The 24,474-nt window shown below is 38.3% G+C and overlaps 2 protein-coding genes across 3 annotated transcripts in view; one reads left to right on the top strand and one right to left on the bottom strand.

The window, feature by feature from the left end:
* Positions 1–17,285, bottom strand: part of LOC128988032 (cytochrome c oxidase assembly protein COX18, mitochondrial-like) — a 35,081-nt gene extending 17,796 nt beyond the window's left edge. Inside the window, exons 1-3 of one of the 2 annotated variants that reach the window (XM_054409205.1) lie at positions 16,576–17,285; positions 14,300–14,437; positions 11,134–11,281 (exon numbers count right to left, since the gene is read on the bottom strand). In XM_054409205.1, the coding sequence (XP_054265180.1) occupies positions 11,134–11,281; positions 14,300–14,437; positions 16,576–17,007 (718 nt within the window). In that variant the 5' untranslated portion in view covers positions 17,008–17,285. The remainder of the gene's footprint in view (positions 1–11,133; positions 11,282–14,299; positions 14,438–16,575) is intronic. The other variant, XM_054409206.1, reaches the window with a different exon arrangement.
* Positions 17,286–18,624: 1,339 nt separating this feature from the next.
* LOC128985879 (protein germ cell-less-like) overlaps positions 18,625–24,474 on the top strand; it is a 31,735-nt gene continuing 25,885 nt past the window's right edge. Inside the window, exon 1 of the mRNA XM_054405840.1 lies at positions 18,625–18,985. Coding sequence (XP_054261815.1) covers positions 18,834–18,985 — 152 coding nt within the window. The 5' untranslated portion in view covers positions 18,625–18,833. The remainder of the gene's footprint in view (positions 18,986–24,474) is intronic.

The raw sequence follows: 24,474 nt of genomic DNA, 5'->3' as shown, positions 1-24,474 counted from the left end.
CCACCACAGTTCCAAATTTCCACAGAATGGATCCTGCGTAATTTCTTGATTGTACTCTCTCCCCAATATTGTAATGTTTGTTAAATATTGGTTGCTAAGCTTCATTTTTGTCAGCTTCGCCAGGCCTTAAGAGATCTAGCTTGGTTCTCAAGTTCCTGCCAAACATTAATTGTGCTGGGGATGCACCAGTACTCAGTGGTGTAGCTCGGTACCGAAATAATAGTGCACATAGTTTTTCATGTAAAGTGCCCTGTTCAAACTGCATGCACCTCAGTTTTGTCTTGAGTGTTTGGCAAAATCTTTCCGCTTGACCATTTGTAGAGGGGTTTCCTGGTGCAATGAATCGTTGTCTTATTCCTTGGCGTTTACAGAATGCTTGAAACTCTGCAGATTTAAAAATTGTGGCATTGTCACTGACCAATATTTCTGGTAGGCCATGGTGACTGAATATTTCTCTGAGGTAATGAATAGTACTGGCAGTTGTTGGCACACTTTTTATCGGATATATTTCTGGCCACTTTGACCTGGCATCTACAACAATCAAGAAGTTGTGATTCAGAAAAGGTCCTGCGTAATCCATGTGGACTCGCTGCCAATTGCGTTTTGGTATTTCCCAAACATGGGTAGGAGCCTTCTCTGGATTTTTCTTATTCTCACAACATGCCTTACAACTTGCCACCATACTCTCAATATCTGTATCAATGTTTTTCCAGTAACAGTAGTTTCTTGCCAGACTCTTCATCCGCACTATTCCTACGTGTGTTGAGTGTAATTCTTGGAGGATTTTAGGTTGTAGCTTTTTTGGAATGATAACACGATTTCCTCTAAAAATAATTCCGTCTTGAAGTGATATTTCTGGGTCAGCGACTTCTCCGTTTAGGAGCTTTTCCTTTAAGCGAGAGAGTTCTTCGTCAAGTGATGTTTCTTTTTCTATGTCTTTAGCCATGATAGTATCGGTTGTTATGCAGTGTATTGTCTCTTTTCGAACAGTGTAATCTTCGTCAACCACATTTATATTCTCTTCTTTTATGGGTAAGGGATGTCTTGAGAGGTAATCTGCATTACAGTGGTCGTTTGATTTTTTGTGTACAATCTCATAATCAAATCCTGAAAGAAAATGAGCATATCTAAGCATCCTGGATGAAGTCAACAATGGTAGTTTCTTGTCTGGATGAAATATGGTCATCAGTGGTTTGTTGTCAATGGCAAGAGTAAACTTCCTTCCGTATATATAATCGAACATTTTTTTACACCCCCAATATACAGCAGTTGCTTCTCTGTCCAATTGGCTATAGTTGCGCTCTGCAGCAGTGAGGGATCTGCTGGCAAACACAATAGGCCTCTCTTTATTATTTGGCATTTTATGAGACAGCACAGCTGATAAGCCAACAGGGCTAGCATCTGTAGCAAGTATCACGGGTAAGTCTGGGTTGTATGGAGTAAGGACTGTGTCACTTGCTATCTCTTCTTTAACACAAGTAAAAGCTTTTTCACATTCCTGGGACCAGTGAAAACGTTTTTCTTTCCTTAGAAGCTGATGTAAGGGATTTAGCAGTGTAGATGCATCTTTGATGAACTTTGAATAGTACTGTACTAGTCCAAGGAATTGACGCACTCCTGTGATATTTGTTGGACGGGGAGCATCCTGGATTGCCCTCACCTTTTCTGGTGATTTCTGGATACCGTCTTTGCTGATGATATGACCCAGATACTGCACCTTTCTCTCAAAAAACTTGCATTTTTCAACATTCACATGTAGATTGTGTTGTTCCAATTTTTCTAAGACCTTTATGAGCCTGGATTTGCATTCTTCAAAAGTGCAGCCTTGTACAACAATATCATCAAAATAAGCCACTGTCCCTTCAAGATTTTGTACGACTTGGTCAATAAATTTATGAAATTCATTTGGGGCAGTCTTAATTCCGAAAAACAGTCTTTTTGCTAGATATGTACCCTTATGTGTGGTAATTGTCTGGATTTTAGAACTTTCAGAGTCCACTGAAAGATGTAAATAAGCCTTGTAAATGTCTAAAGTGCAAAAATAGTTTCCATTTCTCATTTTGTTAAGGATATCCTCTATTCTTGGTATTGGATAACGACTGTCATGTAGTTGTTGGTTCACAGTTACCTTGTAATCCGCGCAAATACGGACCGCTCCATTTGCTTTTGGAATCACAACAATCGGTGTTCCCCACTCAGATTGATCCACTTTCTCTATTACGTCTTCTTTTTCAAGTTTATCTAGTTCATTCTCAACAGCTTCTCGAAGAGCATGAGGTACTGGTCTGGGTTTTAAGTACACAGGTCTTGAATTATCCTTTAGTTTTAAAGAGCATGTAAAGTTGGGTGTTTTACCAATGCATTGTTCAAAAACGCTTGAGAATCTTTGCTTGATAGATTTGACAACAGTGTTGGTATCAACCTCTGGTTTCTTCATATTAACAAGATTAATATTGTGTAAGTTAATTTTCAATTTTCGAATCCAATCCCTTCCAAGAATAGCGTTTTTAGGTAGATTTACAATGTATAGATCCTCTCTGCAAGATCTCCCTTCGTAAGATATGCTTAGGGTACAGACCCCGATTGGTTTGAAAATTTGTCCAGTATAAGATCGAAAAAGAGCACTTGTTTTGCAAACTGGAACACGTAAGTCTAGTTTCTTGAAGTCATCATTATTTATTATGCTAACACGACTTCCGGAATCACACTCAAAACGTTGCTGTTTACCATTTAGAGATACGTTAATCATCATTCTGTCATCTCCTTCGTCATTCTTCAATACATTTATGATCCGTTGAACGTCGTATTCATATTCAGAATCAATTTCATCAACTCTTTTTACATTTTTCTCTGAAGACTGTAATTCCTGTATTCGTTTCGCTATGCAAACCTTTTCTATGTGTCCATCTTTATGACAATACCTGCAATTTAGTTCATCTATTAATCGGCAATTTTGTGTTTCGTGGTTATTCCTTCCACAGTGCAAACAGACATCTAAAAGTCCCAGTCGCTGTAGCCTTTTGTTTTTCCTGTCTTTCTTTTTGCTTGAGTCATTAGAGAAATGGTTTTTGGTTGAGAAACTTTTATTCTTAGGGCCGATATTGTTCTTTGTTGTTTTACTTATTTTGTGAATGTCATTCTGGTTATTACTAGTATATAAAATCTGGTTGTCAAGTTTTGATGCCTCTATAGCCAAGGCGATTTCTAAGGCTTTGTCAAATGATATTTCCCCCAGTTGTAAGAGTTTTTCTCTGATGTCCGAGTCATATAAGCCTCTGATGAATTGAGCCCTGAGCATGAGGTTTATAACTGATTTTGTACATTTTCCTTCTTTACACCCAGATTTGAAATCTGCTGAACAAGCCAGTTGTTTGAGGACTGTGACATAATTTGTGATTGATTCATTTCCATCTTGTAAACGGGATAAGAATTTGTGCTGTTCTGTAAGTATGTTCTTCTTTGGGCTTAGGTGCTCATTTAGTAATATCAGTAATTCTTGATATGTTTTTGAGTCTGGTTTGTCTGGAGATGTTAGACTGCAGATCAGATTGTAGTGCTTAGCACCTAAGCAATTGATTAAAAATAAACCTTTCAATTGTTCAGTCTCTGAATCATTGTCTGTCAATCCTTTTATTTTAAAAAATATTTCTAAACGCTGAGTGTAGCTTTCAAACGTTTCCTTACTTTCATCATAAGCATCAAACATCAAGGCATTGCTCTGTAGTAGTTCCTTGGTACTATGTTTTGATCTAGGCTGTTCTGTCTGTTGACTTGTATGTTGTGTCATTAATGTCATAAAACTGTTCAAAGTAGATATAAGGTCTTGTATTTCAGTCATTTTCTTCCTCGTCGCCAAATTATTAGATATAAAAATAATACAAAATATATGAACACAACTCTTGATACATGTTTATTTCTTAATAATAAATGTAAACATTGAATTATTTACAATATGAAATTATTCCAGTCATATGATCAATATTAAATAAAAGATAGATATTTGGAATATATAACAGGTTTTTAATCTTTTTAACGTCGAGAAGGATCTGAAAAACAAAAGCCAGTTAACAAAGGAATTGTTCCTATCCGTTTATTTAATTATGTAGGGACAAATCCTATAAAACAATTATCGTTACTATTGAAGTTAAATTATAATAGTTTTCTCAGTAAAAATAATGGAACCAAAAAAGAATGTTAGGAAATAGGACATTCTTATGCTTAAGTATGTTTGAATAATAATGCCATTATGTTTTGATTGAATAATTTATGTTTCTCAATTGACCGTTCAGTAATATATTTAATGGAAAACTTTGTCCATTGAATTTGAATACAAGCCAATTATGTGATTTTAAGTATTTACCTTTCAACAGATGCTGTTGTAACAGGGAGAACTGCCAAAATACTAATAATTGCCGTCATGTTAGGAAACGCGTCATCTTCTCCTTTTAGGGACTTCAATACTTCAACCGCGTGTTTTGGAGGGTCAGTGACGTTTTCCCAATGCGTTTTCCACAAGTCCCATTCAGCAGTGAGTATCGTTTTGTTAGTGTTTTCTAAGTCACTTCTATAAAATTCCAAGGCAGGCTCGAGATCAGCAAACTGTCTGTTTTTGACATTACATGGGAGAACACTGTCTAACCCAGTGAGAATATTTTTGTGGGCTGTAAACCTCTCACTTAGGGATGACAACATTTCATCCACGTATGGGTAAAATACTGTTCTTCTGTAGAACTCTTCTGGAGTTCTCGCTTCTACATTAGACCTATATTTTTGAGTCCCTACAGTCCTGGGTGTTTTTGGTTCAATCCCTAGGTTTCGTGCCATTTCTTCAGCCCGCCGAAAAAGTTTTGAGAACTCATTGTCTCCCTCTGCTCTCATTTTAGAGATGTTTTGCTGGGCAAGTTCAATCTTTTTTATGGCTGAACTCAAGTCAATGTTTTCGGTTTGCAAGTACTTTGATATGATGTAGGTTTGTGAGAGCATTTTACTCATAACCGTTAGTGTCATGATAAATTCAAATTTGCACACGCATGTATGAAAGCTAGATGCTTTAGAGCCGTTATCATCACCCCAGTCCATAATTCTTTCAAGAGCCATAACAATGGACTCGAAAGATTCTTCAAAGACACTTACAGCATCATGCCTCTCCACCCATCTCGTCTCTGACACACTATGGAGGGTTTTAATATCTTTCCCAGCGCTAGTCAAAACATCTCTCAGGACTTTAGTGCGCTTTGCACTTGCACGGAAAAATGTGCAAATGTTAGAGATGGTCGATAAACAGTTTCTAACACATGGAATCTTGCTTGCATCACCCAAACAAAGGTTGAGACAATGTGAAGAGCAGTGGGTGTAAACTGCTTTTGGATAGTCCTTTTTTATCTGTGCTTGGACTCCTGTAAAAGCTCCTCGCATCGATGAGGCGCCATCATACCCTTGGCCTCGCAAGTTGTTTAGGTCCAACCCAAACTTCCCAATTTGACTTTTTATAGTTTCTGCAATTGCTGCACCTGTCAAATCAAATACAGGAACAAATCCAATAAAATCTTCCCTGAGTTCAAAAAGATCACGATCTACATATTGAAAGCAAAGCGAGAACTGTTCAACTCTCGAAATGTCTGTAGTTTCATCTGCAAGCACGGAAAAAAACTTTGCTTTAGTAACTCTTGTCAAAATTGACCTCTGTATTTGACCAGCAATAAGATTCAATAACTCATTTTGCACAGATGGGCTGTAATACATGGCATTGCCTGCAGAAGAGTGGATGTGATCAGCCAGTAGGTTATCTCCGTGAGCTGCTCGATATCTCAATAAAGCTCTGAAGTTACCGTCATTTGAAATAGGGTCTTCCGCCGTAATCCGTCCAGAATCTCTATGTCCACGGAATGAAAGCTCTTGACGACCAAGGAAAATGCAGTTTTCCACCATGCATTTCAAAATGGATCTATTTTTTTCAACATCTTTTCTATTTTTTGCAACGATTTGTTCCCCAACGTCCAGCATTTTCCCGTCAAAAATTTTCAAAAACTCATCCCTAGAAGTGCATGAATGGTTATGGTACTTGCTTTTGTTATGCTTTTCGAATATTTCTATTGCGTCCTTCCAATTTTTGAAAGGTTTCGTGACCAAACTTTCGGGTTTTTCATGATTACCCTTTCCAACAGTCGAAGTAGAAAAAACTACGCATGCCTTGCAAAATGCACCATCCAACTTTTGAGAATACGCTAACCATGGATATTTGTTAATCCATTTGATCTGAAATGTCCGCTGTTTGTTTCCTATTTTTTGAATGTGGCCTTTAAATGTAATTGAAGGCTCCCATGTCTGTCTTAAAGCAGCCTCTTTGTCAATGTCAGACAAAGATTTTAACCCGACGAAGTTCCCAATGTCGTTTTTGGCAAAGGTTTCATCTCTCGGTAAAGTCGGGGTCGGGTCACACAATAAGTTTGTCTTAGCCACAGAAGTAGATGGGACATTCTGAAAATAAAAGATAAAATGTCCAAAACGTTGATACGCAAATATTTCTTTATAGTTTAAAATTAATACTCTATGGATCTCCCTTTTTTATGACTTAGGTAACTCTAATGATCGTCCATGCGTAAAAACAATTACTTTGGAATAATAGTTCAAAATTTTGGCAAAAAAAGGAGGCCTAAATAAAATGTATAAATTAATATAATGTAAACAATTATCTTTATATAATTGTTTTGACGGGAATATTCTTAAAGCACGGAATATAATTCTTATTAGGCTATAAAAACAGAATAGTATATTTCAATTTCATAACAAGAGTAGAAAGTGAGTCATTACATATTTGAGATCATAGGTTTGGAGTGTGAGATTTATCGAGCACTATATTTTAAAAGGTCGATAATATGAATAGACCCACTTTCACTCGTGTTTTGAACGTTAGTTTTCGCTACAAAGACTAATTATTTTCACAATTAAAACAGACATTCAATATTATTTTTATTTATTAGTTAGGCAAATAACGAAACGCATAACATTTTTTAGGATATGACTTCAATATTTGGTTCTACAGTTTTGGTTGTTCGAAATTGAAACCGATTACAAAACAATAACAAATTTTCGTCTGTTTACGTCGGCAAAATAAAAAAAAATAGTTAAAATTTATTTCGCATAACAATCATTTTTTCCGTAGTAAAGCTCACGTAACGAAAACAAGTCGTTTCACAGTAGTGTAGCGAAAAAAGTTATACTAATTTGCCTTTAAATGTACACCTAGGCCTACACCTACAAAAATTAATAAGTTGAATAACTTACTAAGCTAGAAGCAGTAGGTGGACCTGGACAATCCAATCGTGGTTTCTTAAAAACAAATTTATCCATGGTCAAACAAACATTAAGGTTATGAGACTATACTATCTTCAAATAAAACAACTACACCAATGTCGATTACAAAAATACCACTTAGAACACCGTGTAACTAATGCCACCACTTGACACGGACACTAACATGTATATCAAATAGACCTAAAGATTTGTCGATTTACTTGTTTGCCGTCTCAATCTGGCTAGATTATTAGTCAATACTGTGGTGTCAGGTTGATGCTCTGATGGACAAGTCTATTTTTATCACCGCGTAGGTAAGGACGGCTCGGGGAGTGGCGTCGCTCAACGTGCGGTGGCCGAAGGCCGAAGCCGGAAGCACTGGCGCTGCATGTGTATTGTGTAGTGTGTACACACTCATTATTTGACTGTGTTTCTAGGACGCACGTTGCAAAGCTCCCGCGTGTCTACAAGACACAAAGACTACAAAGACAATTTCAGCATTCTACGTCGTGGCCTTGTGGGCAACTAAAAAAAAAAAAAAAAAAAATTTCGGGGGGGGCCCGGCTCCCTTGGGCGGTCCTTGGATACGCCACTGGTTGTGAAGCAACTATCAAAGTCCACTTGGAGGTTCTTTGAAGAGATCTTTTGTTTGGCTGGAGTGTTGTAAAATTTTGAAACCAGAGCTTAGGAGATTGTTTATTTTTGATGATAGGCCAGGGTGGTAGGTTGTAATTAGGTTCAGCGTAACTGATTCAGCGTTCTTTTGTGGTTTAGGTTTCTGGTGTTTGAAATTGTTGGTGGCTGCATTAATTTGGGATTTGACAAGTGCAGGTGGATATCCTCTCTTCTCAAAGGCAGTCTGGAGCTTTTGGTTATAATTATGGGCATCCTCAGTAAGGAAGAGGAGGAACCTCCCCGTCTTGTGTACAGACAGCCTCCAAACCTGAAGAACATGCTCGTCCGACCGAAACTACCTGATCCTTCCACCAACCTACCAGAACAACTCCCCCAAGGCTCTTATCCATGTGACAGTAACAGATGTAAGACCTGCAATATTCATAAGCCAGTCACTACCTTTTCCAGCAATATTCATAATTCAGAGTATAGAATCAAAGGCCACCACACCTGCACTACAGAAAACCTAATATATCAACTGGAATGTCAACAATGCCAGGCCCAATATATAGGCATGACAAAAAACACCCTAAGAGAAAGGATGAATGGCCACCGCCAAGATGTCAAAAAGGGTAAAGAAAAACCTGTGGCCATCCATGCCAACAATCACAACATGGACTTTGATAGTTGCTTCACAACTAAAGTAATAAAATCACTTCCAAAGGACGAATGCAACCCTTCCATGTTAAGAAGGTGGGAACTGGCATTCCAGTATATAACCAACTCCAGAACTCCCCCCAACCTTAACCTAAGATAAACCTGTCCCAGCAGCTAGCTAAATACATAATAGGCCTAGTTTGTATATAAAATATTATATGTGTGTGTATATATAAAGTTGTGTACATAGTTGTAAATAGACTAATGAGATGTGGCAACCCTGCATAGTTGACAACAGCTATCAGCCATGACAGCAGCCATCTTGTAATTTATAAACTCTCTCTACACTTGACAAAGTCCCTTAGGGGACGAAATATTGTGTGCAAATTGTTTTCTACTTGTTCTATGTAGCCTACCCACACTTTCAAGGTAAGCTAGCTGCTATCTTCTTTTTTAAGAGAATTTTATTATTAATCGATTGACACCTTATTTTTTAAGATTGGGCGAGTATTAACTGAGATATATCATGTATCAATAAATCTTTTACGGATAACATCATGGAGTGTTGATTTAGGTATGTTCAACTGAAGACTTTGTCTTGGAATAAATTTTTTCGGGCTTCTGTTGCAGGATTTTCGGATTTCTTTAATTTTGTCCACACTTGTTTTTGGCCGGCCATGTGAATGTCCTTTAAAACACTACCTGTGCCACGACATTCAATAAACCAGCATCAAATTGCTTTATCATCAGGTAGATTTAAATTTAGTTATATTTAACAATGAATTTAAACTCTGCGAACCACGGATCACACTGTGTCTTCCATTGCGCCGTAAACATCGTACTGGCGACTGGTGTCAGGGGTTTGAGTCACAACGGCTGCATATGCGACGCCTAGTCTTGTCTTAGTAGCAAGCTTAGAGAAGGTTGTACAGTATACATTTGCTTGATGAGGTAGGCTGCATCCATCGATTTAGTTTAAAACAGAGACTAAAGTTTGAGAAATAGCATGTGGAGCACAACTCCACAATAAAATAATAGCTTGATTTACTGACAACTCCCATAGCAATTAACATAAATCTATGTTACAACTGAACATTGTTTCCATAAAATGTATTATTGACTGGCTTCCTCACATTGACAAATTATAAATAAAAAATCTTCTGCAATTTTTTTCCCTCAGAACAATTTCTTACTCACTGACACTAAAGCTCAATTAACAGTTCATCACTAATATTTTTCATCTTTAATGTCATACGGAATTCTCGTGTGGGGAAATTCTTGCCATGGTAAAAAGATGTTTAGGCTTCAAAAGAAGGCACTTAGAATTATTGCTAAAGTACCCCGAAGAAATCCATGTAAAACCATCTTTCAGTCTTTCAACGTTTTAACATTTTACACAGAGGTGCCCATCCCCCCCAATGCCAGAGGCACAATTGCCCCCCAAGCCAGAGAAGCAGCCCCTCCCCCATTTTGTGCTGCCCTCTATATTAGAAAGAATAGAATAACAAGGAGAAATAATAAGTGGTGTTTAGGTCGTTGTTATCTTTATCTTATTTTACGGCTGTTTTATTACCTTAACCCAATGGCCCTGACTTACGAGCGTTACTCGTATGGCCGCTGCAGGCCCGGTGGCTGACTTACGACTCTTACGAGTGCCGCTTGTGTCACAGCTACGCAGCGCCACTAGTTATTTAATTATTATCATTTCCCCCCTTTTTGTTTCTTCTTACTTTTATGATGTTTATAAATATCTTGCTTATTGTTTTACATTAATTTTTGCAAATAACAAACAAGGTGTGTTATTATGGAAACCAGGTATCACCCAAAATCAGCTGCAGTAAGGTAAAACAAAAATTTTTTTTCTATGTTATTAATTATAAAAGTAAACAACTTGTGATTTTTCTACGTAGGGAACCAATTGAACTTTATAATAGTAGTGTCATTGGTGTCTAAATTAATTTTGGAATTTGTAAATTCCCCACCACTGCCGGTGCCAAGCCCGAGACTCATCTAGCAAGTTGATGAGGAAGGGTGAGGCGGAGGAGTAACACCTCGTAAAAATAACCTTGGTCCATCTGGCTCCGGATGGTAGTATTATGTAAGGGCCTCTACCTATGTAAGGGCAGTGATGACTACCAGCAGAGAGGACGGAAGAGCCTGAGAGAGAAAACGCACAAAGTGGAAATCCTGCTGGCTTGGATGCAGTAAGATAGCAGCCCTATCATCAAGCCCAACCCTCGCAGTGTTTGTACCGCTGAGGTATACTTTTTGCATACTGACAATCTCACAAATGGCCTCGGAAGTAGGACTGGATTAATTTTTGAGATCGGAACGCCACATATGTGTATTTAACCTAAATATAAGTGAAGGATGAGTGTAGAATGTCCGGAGTGTGATGACTTATTTAATTGAATAGATCTTGATTTTTATTCTAGAGATAGTTTTTTAAGTTTCTGACAAATTTAACAATATCAAAATCTAATGCCGAATATTGACTAAAATTACCTTCATATTTTATTTAAAACTGAAAATAAGAACTTGAAACACTTTTTTTATCAATTGAATTACCTGCGTCTTGCTGAGGTAACATATAAACCAAGTTGCGGAAAGATGCTGAAAAGACAATCCAAGTTGGTATCTGGATCAAGGCGAGGACTGAGACTTTTACAGGATGGCAATTGTCCCTCTCAATCAAACGTTTCCACTCCTTTTTCGTCTAAACATTCAACATAAGAAGTTATAGGCTATATCTGAAACAACAGTAGGTACTATAACTAAGAAACTATTAACTACACTAGGGGCCACGAGAGTGCAGTTGACGGAGGAGACTATTTACCATGTGACTTTGAATTGGGCAATAAGGACAACGCAGTGTTGCCAAATCCAATAATACCAGCTTATTTGAAAATATTGTTTAGTGTACAGTATTAGTGTTAAAAAATAAGTCAAAACATTCTTTATTCGTTGTTTTGTAGCGTTAGTAAATTGAACATGCGTCATTTCTTAAAACTAATCCTTATAACTACCTAATACAATTTCTGTCAATAAGTACATTAATGTTAAAAAAACCATAATTTCTGTTGGTAAATGTTCAATTTAAGGTCGTTAGTTATTTTAAAACTCATCTAGTGAGTATAATGCTCTCTAAGGTATTCATTAAATTTTCTTTTAAATTTTGAAAACTCTTGATTTGTGGGAGAATTTTCTATCTACAGAATTATGGAAGAAATTTTGTTTAAAAATTTAGATCCTATATAGGCCTAATTTGGCTTTTTCTCAAACATTTTTAATCGATGACTTTGGAACCTTATTTTTTAATTGTTTCTTGTATTATAATGGTGGATAAACTGACCAGTCTCAATTTGCTCTTGATTTTGTTTTGAGTAAACAATAGTTTCATATAAATAAAGTCTAAGGGCCTCTTCACACTGGGCCACCATGGTGGCGACACCGGTGGCGACACTGGTGGCCGGTCAAAATGCGCATGGACCACCAGCTCAGCCACCAGTGCAGCTGCAGCCACAAAGCTCCAGTTGGACGTCGAAGAGGCAAGTGCTTAGCGTATATATTTTTTTGAAATCGTGAAAACATAAGAAAAAAACATATTTTTTTGTTCATCCGTTTTTATGAGATATAAGTACCAGAGAGACTTTTTTCATTCACTACCAAGACCTTGGAAATAACCCTGACACGTTTCACAATTACTACTTACTCAAGAATGGGTGTTTTAAGTTTTGATGAGCTTCTGGGACGTCTGAAAGATAAAATATCTCCGGAAGAGAAACTGATACAGTACTAACGTTGTGGAAAATTAAATAAAAACATAGTTAATATACCATTTATTAATAACACTGTAATACCTTGACTCAATGTATACATTGCAATTACGATAATATGTAAATGAAAAAGAGTACCTATAAATTTTGTTATATCAATAAAATCGTTTCCCCATATTTATTACCTTAACAACTTAAAAAGATTAGTAAACTAGTATACTGAGCAATGCCCGCTGGTAGTGACTGGTGGAGCTGCCAGTCGCTCCAATGTGAACAGTCCGATAAGAAACCATGGTGCGACGTGGTGGTGCCACCAGACTGGTGTCTCTGAAAATCGCAACCCCGAGCTACCGCATTTCTGGTCGCGCGGCCAGACGCGCCACCAAAGCTCAGTGTGAAGATGTCCCATTTAAATCAATGCTAATGTAACGTAGCCACCATGGTGTCGCCACCGGTGTCACCACCATGGTGGCCCAGTGTGAAGGGGGCCTAAATACCGTCATAATTCTTAATTCTTTAACATGGTTTGTTCCATATTTAGAATTTGTCTGATTGATTTCTTTTGTTTTGTAGTTTTAATATCTCATTCAGATTATTATTAGTGGTTGCTCCATAAACATGTATATTGTAGGCTAAATGAGAATGAATCATACCATAATAGTGAACGGGCAATGTTGCAATGTCGCGCTATAGAAACCACTTAGAAAAAAACCACGCACCTGTTTGAGTTGGGCAGGGAGGAGAGTCAGAGTGGTGGGGAAAGACCCCTGGCCCCTCATCAACGACTTATCCCCACTACTGCTTCAGGCCCTTCCCCGCCATCACCCTTACGTGCGTGAGACAGCTGTGGTTCTGTGCAGGTTCTTTTTAAAGTGGTAGGCCTATAGTCCAGTCTTGCTATGCTGCCGCCAACTGTAGACTCTCGTGGCCTCAAGTCTAATTGGCGTTTGCTTATCTTTTGGTTTTACTATGCTTGGGAATTATTTAAACCTCATTCAAGTCCATGACTTGACCTTGAGTAATCATTTTTGTTACCCTTGCTTTATTGAAATGGCCTAGTAAAAAGGAGTACTCATGTTAAAGGGAATTTTCATATTATCGATGATTTTTTTACACATCGATATTTTATTTTTTGATCCGATATATTGATATTAAAAAATGAGACAACCAGCTGACAACCACGATAAATAAATATTGTTCAATATCAACAAACAATATACAAAAATACTAGGCTATATTGGAATGAAACTGTTCAAACTAGCCTTACCTAACCAACCAAACTTGCTGTAACATTTCAAAATTCCGTTCCGTATTCCCCACATGCCTTTTCTGTTACGGTTTTGAAATGGTTCAGCAAGTTTGGTTAGTTATATTAGGTTAGTTTAGAACAGTTTCATCTCATTTGCACATATATTATTTTTGCCTTAACAAGATCATTTGTTAATTTGTAATTTAACCCTCTGAGTGTCCCTTGTTTTGGCCTTAATGTCTGCCTATTTTTTGCTCATTTGCAAGGTTTTATTAAAACGGATCTGAGAAGCTTGAAAACAATGTTAATTATACTGTTCTATATACCATTTTGTTTGGAAAATCATGGGCTTCAATATTATACATAAAACATAAGGAAAATTTGTTTCAAAAAAATTTGGTTGAAAGATATTAAAATAGGCTAACAGAAGGAATTTATCGTAAAGGAAAACAAAAATATTGATATAAAAAAAAATCAGATCGATTAATGAATGATCCCTTTAACAGGACAGTGGAGTTCCTACCTAAAAAAGTTATAAATCTGTATTGTAAACAAAACTTGATCTTTAGTTTGTTACCAATTTATTGACAACTGGCTTTAAGTTTCAATTACCATATGAGATTTATTGGTTTTTGTTCTTTTCATGACACTGTTACAATTTTGACACAGTTGACAAACTACTGTCTAATTACCTACCATACCGACTTACAGTTGCATAAAAGTGTGCTCTTGCTTTCTTTTCTGTGAATCTATTCTTTCTCATTTCTCTATCAACTTCATACTTCAAGTTATTTGTTATTTCTTCCATTTCTTTTTTTATATTTTCAAGTCTTGCAATTACATAGCTCTGAAAAAAAAAACATAATTTAAAATTTTATTAGGCCTAGTTAAATTAACATCCAATTATTAATTAATCACTTTTAATTCCAAAAGAGGCATATTGAGTTTGGTAAAGTAAATGGGGAGAACTGCTGTAACTTAGGGCTGACATATTTTACAATATGTAGTAAGTTACCACACATTTTTCTGTTCCATTTTACCACCTACAATTTGACTGGTAACCAAGTGAAACTAAGGTGTTTTTTATGCTCAGACGGCAGCTAGGTAAATAAAAAAATAATACAGTGATACAGGTGTACGACACCATAAAAAAACTAATTGGTATTTTGGTAACTGTGCAGTACAGGTGTCGTATGTCATAGTAGGTCACCCCTAATATTTCTTTAATTTAGTGCATTTTTCAGGCAGTATTTTGTAGGCTGATTTTGGAAGTGTCATAGCCTATCAGCTTTAAGTACCTATCTGAAAACCAAATTAACACGTTCGGTACCTCAACAGTACTACTAATTTTTCATTAATATGGACCATCGATGGCCAGTTTCTACCCATAGATTGCTGCTGGTCACATTAAAATATACTGACATCACATATTGCGTCTGTGTCTAATGATATTAAATACCCCCGCCGCAGCAAACCTGACGCCTAAGCGAATTTCCATTTGGCTGAATTGATTTTCAATTGATCTATTTAAATAACATTAGGTTTAATGAGTACCTAGGTTTGCTGCTACAAGGAAACTAATAAAGTGTGTGTTTTAAGTAAAATAATTATTGCTTAGTATAAAATGAATATATTTGCCAAGTTTGATCAAAAGATATCCATAAAGAAGCAAACTACAACATTTTACAATATTCTCCATAAGAATAACATGGGAATTTTAAATTACCATTTTTTTAGTTTTTTCCGTAACCAATAACCGTACAAAAACACTTTGATATACTGAATTGTTTGTTTTTTTAAGCTCTTTAAGAAGGTTTAGAGAAAAATTGGGAAATTTTGTGTTTTGAGGGTCAAAAGTGAGAAAAACCAATTTTTACCCCATAAAACCCCCCATAAAACCCTGTTCCCATGGTCCGATCATGCTGGATCGCGAACTCATTCAAGTTTATCCCGCCTTACACCTTCAAACCAAATTTCATCAAAATCGGATAAAAATTACTCAAGTTATCGTGTTCACGGACACATATATATATATATATATATTAAAATTAAAACATATATAACAAAGTACCCTTTTAGTAATTATTTTATTTTTCATGACGACATGTTTCGGAACTAAGTCCATTGTCAAGTCATTTTTACCATAACCTCATTCCATTTAATTTACTAAAAGGGTACTTTGTTATATATGTTTTAATTTTATTATATTAGTAGCCCTAAAAATGCAAGAAAATATATATATATATATACATATATAAAAATTTGAACGAGTGGTGTTTTTGGCCTCTGGGGACATCAAAATGAAAAAGTAAATCGGTCCCGGGCCTAAGTCTTACCATGAGACCTAAGGTAATAGCTACTTCCCTATAGGGAAATTCGCTAAAAGCTTATATCTTTGTAACGGTCTATTTGAAGGCCCTGAATTCTCTGCATCGGTCTACAGGGATGTCTGTCGCATACGTGCGTCACTTGGTCTGTGGATATGATGATTAGTGACGTCATGTGATAGTTGGCAAAACTCATTTTTACTTTGCCGCAGTCTGCAAGTGTAATATTAAAATGTATACCTCGGGGCGTGGTAATGACTTTAGTGTCGCAAATATGTGGCAATCGGTAGCGAACGTGTTAAAAGGATTGAAAACTAAATAAATTATATTATTTTGTTTGTCATTATCACAAACTAAACTGATTTAAACTTACCTAACCTGTAAACTGCAACAGGCTGTAAAAGAGTGGCAAATGGCCCTCTTCTTGAATGAACTCATAGTAATAACAAAGAATCAATATTTACAGTGAGTGAAATATTTTAATTGATATATCAAATAAAAATTGTATTCAATAGAATAGCGTAGATTTTCTGCGGAACTGTAGGCCAGCCAAAATGATCATAAATTGATCAGGGCATTAATAAACAAATTTATTAAGATATGCACAAATAAGATATGCAGGAGAATACAATAGGCCTATATTCTTATGATTGCTTACCTGATAAATAGCAAGAGGAAGAGTGATGAAACATCGAACTAAGCAAGTAAGGACTACAATTGACAACCACCATGGTAAACCAGTAGTGTTATGAAAATCAACGACAAGACTTTGTGTAAATTGAACTACTGAACTTTCTGATATTACCTTAAACACAGTAGTATGTGAAGCTACAGCAGATTCAAACGATTCTCTTAAAGAAAAGTACCTTCTTTGAACTATGATAAAATCAAAATTAATGTTTTTATTACTGAGAAGTATAGAGTCACAACTACTGTGTTTTAATGTTGATAGGTTATGTGTCAACAGTTTTGTATTACTTGAATTTCGGTAAATATTATAATATAAGTTAGAAGGTTTAAATTGAACATAAGTAGAACTGAAGCCCACAGCTTTATGGTAATGCTTCACAAATCTCAGCAAACAAGACATTTTACATAGGGTCCCTCAACAGAAATGTTCAAGTAGGGCTAACCAAGTCAGTATGGGGTAGGCCTCATCACTTCAAGACTTTCATTGTACGAAAATGAATAGTGACACCAATATAAATTAAGAGAAGAACTACTAGAAAACTTGGATGAAACAGTATCTAATAGGCAAAATCGTAACAATTTCAGAATCAAATCCCATCTTCAAAGCTGACGCTGACAGGTAAAGCATCCGGTCCGGAGAGGGTTTAGTTTAGTTAGTTTACTTCAAACTGCAGTGCAGACTACCGACAGAGTGCGGGGCAGCGGGCAGATGCACTGCAGACAGAGTGCAGACGATTTAGGTTGTTTTATTAAATAAATAGTGGCAGCATATAATAGTCATCATGAAACACTGACTAAGATTCGATCAAAGATTATAGAACATTTAAAAACTCAAGTTCGTGTAATATCTTATTTCTTTATATTCCAATAATAAGAACCAATATCTAAATATCGAGAACCAAATTTATGCAAAACATTTTAATAAATAAAGCGATTTTTTATGATAGTCTAGGAAGTTGAAAATAAAGTAGGTCAAAGAAATGATTTGTCTATGCCAGTGACATTTTTATTAAGTACTAAATTTAAACGTGATTTAACTAAGTGACTCTTTTCACCTCAAAATGTGACAGAAAGTTTGGTTAAGTTGGGTTAGTTAAAGAACAGTTTCATTTCAGAATTCTGCTATCAAACGGAATTTTGAAATGTTACAGCAATTTTGGTTATTTTAGAAGAGTTTCATTTCATATTCAATATTATAGTTGTGGGCAGATAACGTGAAGTTTATTCTACCCATTTCGGCTAATGAGGTTAAGAAGTGTACTACCATACAAGGTTTTCTTTGAGTGCAACCTGTTCCCAAACAGTTATGAAAGTAACTCTTAGGATTAGGAACGTGATATGGCGTCATTTGGAACAGACATGCGAGGTAGCCACTGGCGGTCCCAGTATTTCATTTCGGGGGGAATGACCACCGGTGGCCGGGGGGTCTGGGGCCTGGGGGTATGGAATATCCTTATCCTATAAAAATTTAGAATTTAAAGCCTAAAAACATATTTTTGTAAGTATTTGAGCTCTAAAATCTCTTGATCAGAGTGCTAGTAAAAGTATCCAAGTATTTATGTTAGCTAATAAAATATAAAATATTTCGGGGGGGGGGGGATATCCCTCCCTGGGACCGCTACTGGTGGTAGCGGCTGCGGCGCACGTCTGAGATGTGTTCATTCATGTGTTCTACAGGTTCTGCCTGATTTAAGCATTTTAAAGAGAAATCGTTCCAAACCTTTTAAAGCTTTGTAGATGTGTCAGGGATCGAACCCGTCCCTTCCGCACCGAAGTTCCAGATGCTTTCCACTACTAAAACACACTCTATAAAATGTGCAATAACATATTAGTTTAAGTAAACCCAATTAAAATATCGTTGAATAGCAAAGAATCTAAATAAAAATATTATTCATCGATATCAACAAAAACTTGAACTTTTTTTGTATTGTGTGGCAGTACTGATCTTTAAACAGCTGATCTTTGTTTACCATTTGCCTTATGTCATAGTATGCACAAGCAAAGCACAATCAATCACATCACGATCACAATATTTTTCGCGATGATGAAAGAGTAACTTGGTGAGTTTATGGAAGAAAGTGAAAGTTAACATTTTCCTTACAAAGGAAGTGGGAGACCAGAATCTTTTGAATTATACTAAAAGAAGTTCTTGTCGTTAAAAATGGTTGTTTTACTGTCTAAAAATTAGTAACTGCTAGCTGTCCTTCCATTTTTGGTGAAATTATCATGGGTGAATCAATGAGTAAATTTGTTTCTCAGTATGCTCCTGTAAGTGTAACTGAGGCCTATAATAGAATTAGCCATAAACGAAAAAGGATGTCTTCTCTTGAGGAAGAAGATGAAACAAACTTAGAAGAATCCCTTCACTCTCCAAAAAAGTAAGAGCAAACAGTTTTTAGTTAAATTAAGTCTCAGAGGCTTGCCTACTTGGTAGGCCTAGCGTAAGTAAAATATTTTGGTCAATTAAATGTTGCTCCAAGCCTAAGTCATCATCATTAGTTCAATGAAAGAAGTAGAGAATTAAATTTTATTTTTTGCAGCAAAACTTTGACATACGACTGCTCCTGAGTATGTCAATACTGTCAACACTTACCTGGGCTATGCCAATATCGATTGAAACTATCGATTCGATTAGTAAACCTTCATGCAATTTTTTTGATTATCAGCAAGTTTGGTTAGTTAGGTTAGGTTATGACGGTTTCATTATACTGTATAATGCAACAGTGGCAGTTTCACACCAGTATATATTTAAAAATGTCGAGTATTAATCAATATTTTCAATTCGATAGGTAGGTAGTTTCAATCAGTGTTAGCATAGCCCAGTTAAGAAACTGTACCCCTGCTCCTACCAGGTATCATAGGCTTTCAAAAATTTACGCCTACGTAAAACTTGGCTAAGTTAATCTGTATTTCCAATCATATCTATTGAACTTTTTATAGGCCTAAACATATTTATATAGACTTAAGTTAATGCTTCCAAAAATAGAGCAACTAACTTAATGTTGGTTTTCGATTTTTGAATTTACCTAAATAGCTGCTGTATGCAATTCTTATTTAAAATTACTTAAATATAGGCCTATAATTTTACCTGTAGAGTTGAAATCAAAATTCTTCCATTTTACCTCTCAGATAATGTTACAGCTAGGGGTCTCAATCCCGGGATTTCAGGATTCGTCTCAGCCGATCCCGGGATTATATAATATTATGATTTTAACTTTTTAGCCATTTTAAATGAGCGAGAAGACCCCTCGTTGACTACTTTAATGTTTTAAACTGGCCCCTTACCAGTGTTACACTGAGCAATGTTTCCGTTTTATAAGTAAATAAATATAACCACGGGGAACTTTCATAGCCCGTATTTCTTATTTACAGTATGTATAAATGTTGATATGTCACTCTAAAATATAATAAATACATTTAAAAAATCACGAGCACTCGCACGTAGGCTATATGTCACGCTAATAGATAGAGTAAAGATAGCTGAGAGAAAAAGATAAAATGGGAAGAATCACAAGCAGCAGCGTAAAAAATGTTATATTGACTGACAGCAATAAAACAATATAAGATACTCTAAAACAATAAACCATCTGCTTATGTAGTAGCGTGTGTATGAAAAAAGTAATTTTAGATTGTAAGAAATTTAATCACCACACTAATGACCAAATACGAAGATAAAGTTATAAGTTAGACCCTAAATACAGTATAAGCAATCTTAATAATGAGATTATAATCGTGAGTTTATAGTTATATTTTATGGCTTCAATGAAAATAATACTTAAATTTCCTATTGCAATGTTATGTTTGCTACACGAATTGCGTTGTTTACGTTTAATGTCAAAAGTAAAGCTCAAAATAACTTGTAGGCCTACTGTAATTAAGTTCTAAATTTTAACTAATGTAATAACATTTACAGAAAGTAAATCCAAATCGTTTAAAAACTGAAACATATATTTATTTAGGCCTACATTCGTTCGCCTATTGAGTTTATTGATAGTTAAATTTTCCAATCAAAAAAGATCATTACTTATACCATTTCATATAATCGTTCTAAAAATAAAGAGTATGTGTTTCAAGTGTTATTGGACGTATTTTTATTAATTTTCCGTAAGTAAAAGTCCTCAAATACACACAAAAATCAATATAAACATAGGTTTTGCAGTCCCGTTAATCCCGGGATTAAAAGTCACCAATCCCGGGATTTCTAGGTATCAAAAATCGGCCGGGATTAAGACCCCTAGTTACAGCTTCTCAAACTCCGTCTACAAAAAAGCAATCAGAGAATGATGTTAGTTGCTGTGTTTGCCTCTGGTTAAATACCAGGTTGGTCCAAAGGTAACTTGGCATTTATTAGGCCGCTATTACCCCTGAGCGGTCACGCGAAGGGCCGAGGTTTCGTTTGGGTTCGGTGCCGGGATGTCACTTACTTTAGTGTCTACCTCACTCCCAATGAGGTCATCCGTGACTTTCGTGAGAAGATAGACCGCCTTGAAGAGAGCGTGCGCAATACCACAGGACACGTCGTCGTGGGTGGGGATTTTAATGCTAGGGCTGTCGAGTGGGGAATGACCCTCACAAATTCCCGGGGCAAGTACATTCTGGACTTTGCTGCCAGAGCCGGACTCGTTGTCGTCAACGAGGGCAACACGCCAACTTTCCGGCGCCCTGGGATGCGGGGAACGATCCCAGACATTACCCTTGCATCTGAGTCTCTTTTGCCAAGGATCAGAGCCTGGAGAGTCCTGGAGGATTACACGGCCAGTGACCACCAGTACATAATTTTTGACGTCCTGGATGGTCATCAGAGACAAGTGGCAGCGTTTCGTCAAGTGCCCGTTCGATGGAACATTAAAAAACTGGATGTGGCAAAATTCAATGAAGAACGCCGGTGGTTCATCCTGCAACTGTCGTGCCTCACGCAGAGGCGTTAGTTGCATCCACGATGAAACTGATTGTCTCGGCCTGCGATGAGTCTATGCCTCGCAGGAGATACCGGTGCAATAAGCGTCCTGTGTACTGGTGGACTGCCGAGATTGCGGAATTGCGTCGAGCGGCATTGAGGGCCAGAAGACTTGCTACCAGGGCTAGAGAACCCCTAGACAGACGGCGTAAGTCGGATGCTTATAGGGTGGCTAGGAGGTATCTTCGTCGAGCCATCAATTGGAGTAAACGGAGTTGCTGGGATAAATTAAGGGACGATGTTGATTCCAACCCGTGGGGCCTGGGTTACAAACTTGTAACCATGAAACTTGGAACCCGCTCTCCACCTTCCGTCATGGACAGGGTCACTATGGAGAGGATAGTCGAGTCCCTTTTCCCGGCTCACGCGTTGCGCCCACTGCGGGATTATGGAAGGGTGGACGACGTCCCACTTTTCAGCCCTGAAGAGCTGGTGGCGGCCGTCATATCCCTGAAGAACAACAAGGCTCCTGGTCCCGATGGGGTGCCCGGTGAAGTCCTCAAGAAGGTTTTGACTACCAACCCCTTGATCCTTTTGAGCATGTATAACGCCTGCCTGGTTGAAGGGGTTTTCCCCTTGTGCTGGAAGACAGCTAGGCTTGTGCTTGTTGGGAAGGGCAAGGGAGACCCAGATCTGCCAGCCTCTTACAGACCTCTGTGTATGTTGGATACGGCTGGCAAAGTCCTCGAGAAATTGATCCGTTCCCGGCTAAATTCAGCCGTTGTCGCTGCGGGGGACCTCTCCCCTCGTCAGTATGGATTCAGGATGGGGCGATCAACGATTGATGCGATTGAGGAGGTGAAGCAAGCCGTGATGAGAGCTGAGGATTTTACCCACTACTCTCGCAGGGTTGTGCTGCTCGTAACGCTCGATGTGCGAAATGCATTTAATTCGGCGAGGTGGTGCGATATGCTGGATGCTCTGGAGAACACCTTCCACGTGCCGGCATACCTCATGCGCATCATAGAGGATTATCTCCGGTTTCGCCTCCTAACGTATGACACTGCGGAGGGCCCGCGGACGATGAGTGTCACTTCTGGTGCTGCCCAAGGTTCCATAGTCGGCCCAGACCTCTGGAACGTCGCTTATGACAGCCTTCTGAGGTCTGAAATGCCTGAGGAAACAGTCTTGGTTGGGTACGCAGACGACGTTGCAGCTTTGATAGCTGCACGTAGCGTTGAGCTGGCTCAGCTAAAGCTAAACCGAGTTATGCGTACCATAAACGCATGGATGGCAGACCATGGTCTCTCGCTTGCTCTGAGCAAAACCGAGATCGTGATTTTGACAAAAAAACGGATTGACACCATCGTGCCGTTGAGGGTGGGAGCCGTCGAGGTTCAAACTGTTCGTTCTGCCAAGTATCTTGGGGTCATGGTAGACAGCAAGCTTAGCTGGCGGGATCAGATCTTCCGTACAGCGGACAAGGCCGCTAGGGTGGTTTCTTCTCTTAGCCGGTTGATGGCCAATGTCGGAGGGCCTCGGTCCAGTCGTAGAAGGCTGTTAATGTCTTCGGTCCAGTCCGTACTCTTGTACGGTGCGGAGGTGTGGGCAGACGCACTAAATAAGGAGGCATACAGGATGCGGCTCGCCCGAGTGCAGCGTCAGGCAGCACTGAGGGTAGCATCTGCCTACCGAACAGTGTCTGAGCCCGCCGTCCTGGTGATTGCTGGAGTCATCCCCGTCAAACTTTTGGCGGCGGAGAGAAAGGCAATTTACCGGGGCCGTGGGGAGGACGAGGCTCGAACAGAGGAACGCACCCGCACCTACCAGCTGTGGCAGGAGGGCTGGGAACAGGAGACACGGGGACTCTGGACCAGGCGACTGATACAGCAAGTCCAACCTTGGGTTGATCGGCGGTACGGAGAGGTGGACTTCTACCTCACCCAATTTCTGACGGGACACGGTTTTTTCCGGTCGTACCTGTTCAGGATGGGCAAAGCCGTGTCACCCGACTGCATATACTGCCCAGGCATTCTCGATGACGTGGAACATACATTTTTCCACTGCCAGCGCTGGGAAAGGCCCTGCCTGGAGGCTCAACAATTAATAGGACTGCTGTCGGTGGACACGGTCATACCGATTATGACGGAGGGTGAGGACAATTGGACCTGTGTGTCACATTATATCCAGGGTATTCTCCTCGCCAAGAAGATCGACCTTGACCGGGATGCGGTTGTAGGTCATTAAGAATCGAAATGCCAGAAACGGTGCGAGCCCTGAGGGCATAGGTCACATGTTGGCCTGACTTGAAGTAATGTGACAAACAATTCCAGGTCTGTGTCCAACAGAGTAAGAGGGGGTTTTTTAGTGAGTAGTCCGACAATTTTCAGGAGTCTCACACTACAGGCTGGCTACCTGTGTGCGTAAAAGCATTTTCCCTCCTCTCCCTAAAAAAAAAAAAAAAAAAAAAAAAAAAAAAAAAAAAAAAAAAAAAAAAAATTACCCAAAAAAAATTTGCAACCAGTGGCGCAACTAGTGGCGACATCAGTGGCCGACGTGTAGAGGGCATGGACTCTAATGGTGCCTATTAGCCGTGGGGTGATCGGTGGTGCCACCGAAAAAGTGGTCTGTGAAGTTGCCGGGAATGATTTTGCCCAGCAACCTGTGTCGCCACAGTTTTAGTGTCCAGGCAGTAGGGGGCATTGCAGAATACGGAGCCTATTAGATGTGTACAACTGGTGTCGCCAGTGACTGCGCGTGCTAATAACCTAAAAAAACTAAGCCTGTCACATAGTCGCCATTGTGGTTTGAGTCAAGTGAGACGTGTCTCACCTTTTATCTTCTGTTCATTAGGCCTACTTTGTATAATACAGGGTTTTTTTTAAAAAACTTGAATCTTTATTTATGTAAAAACCGCAATAGATAGAAATATGCAGTTTGCGGGAATCATCTTTTGACGTAGGGGGCCCA

Source organism: Macrosteles quadrilineatus, unplaced genomic scaffold (genome assembly GCF_028750875.1).
Source record: "Macrosteles quadrilineatus isolate MER2022 unplaced genomic scaffold, UCM_ALF_1.0 Scaffold_2__2_contigs__length_208266976, whole genome shotgun sequence".
NCBI lineage: Eukaryota > Metazoa > Arthropoda > Insecta > Hemiptera > Cicadellidae > Macrosteles > Macrosteles quadrilineatus.
Note: the sequence above shows the minus strand (reverse complement) of the source record. Positions and strands in the feature narration are given on the sequence as shown.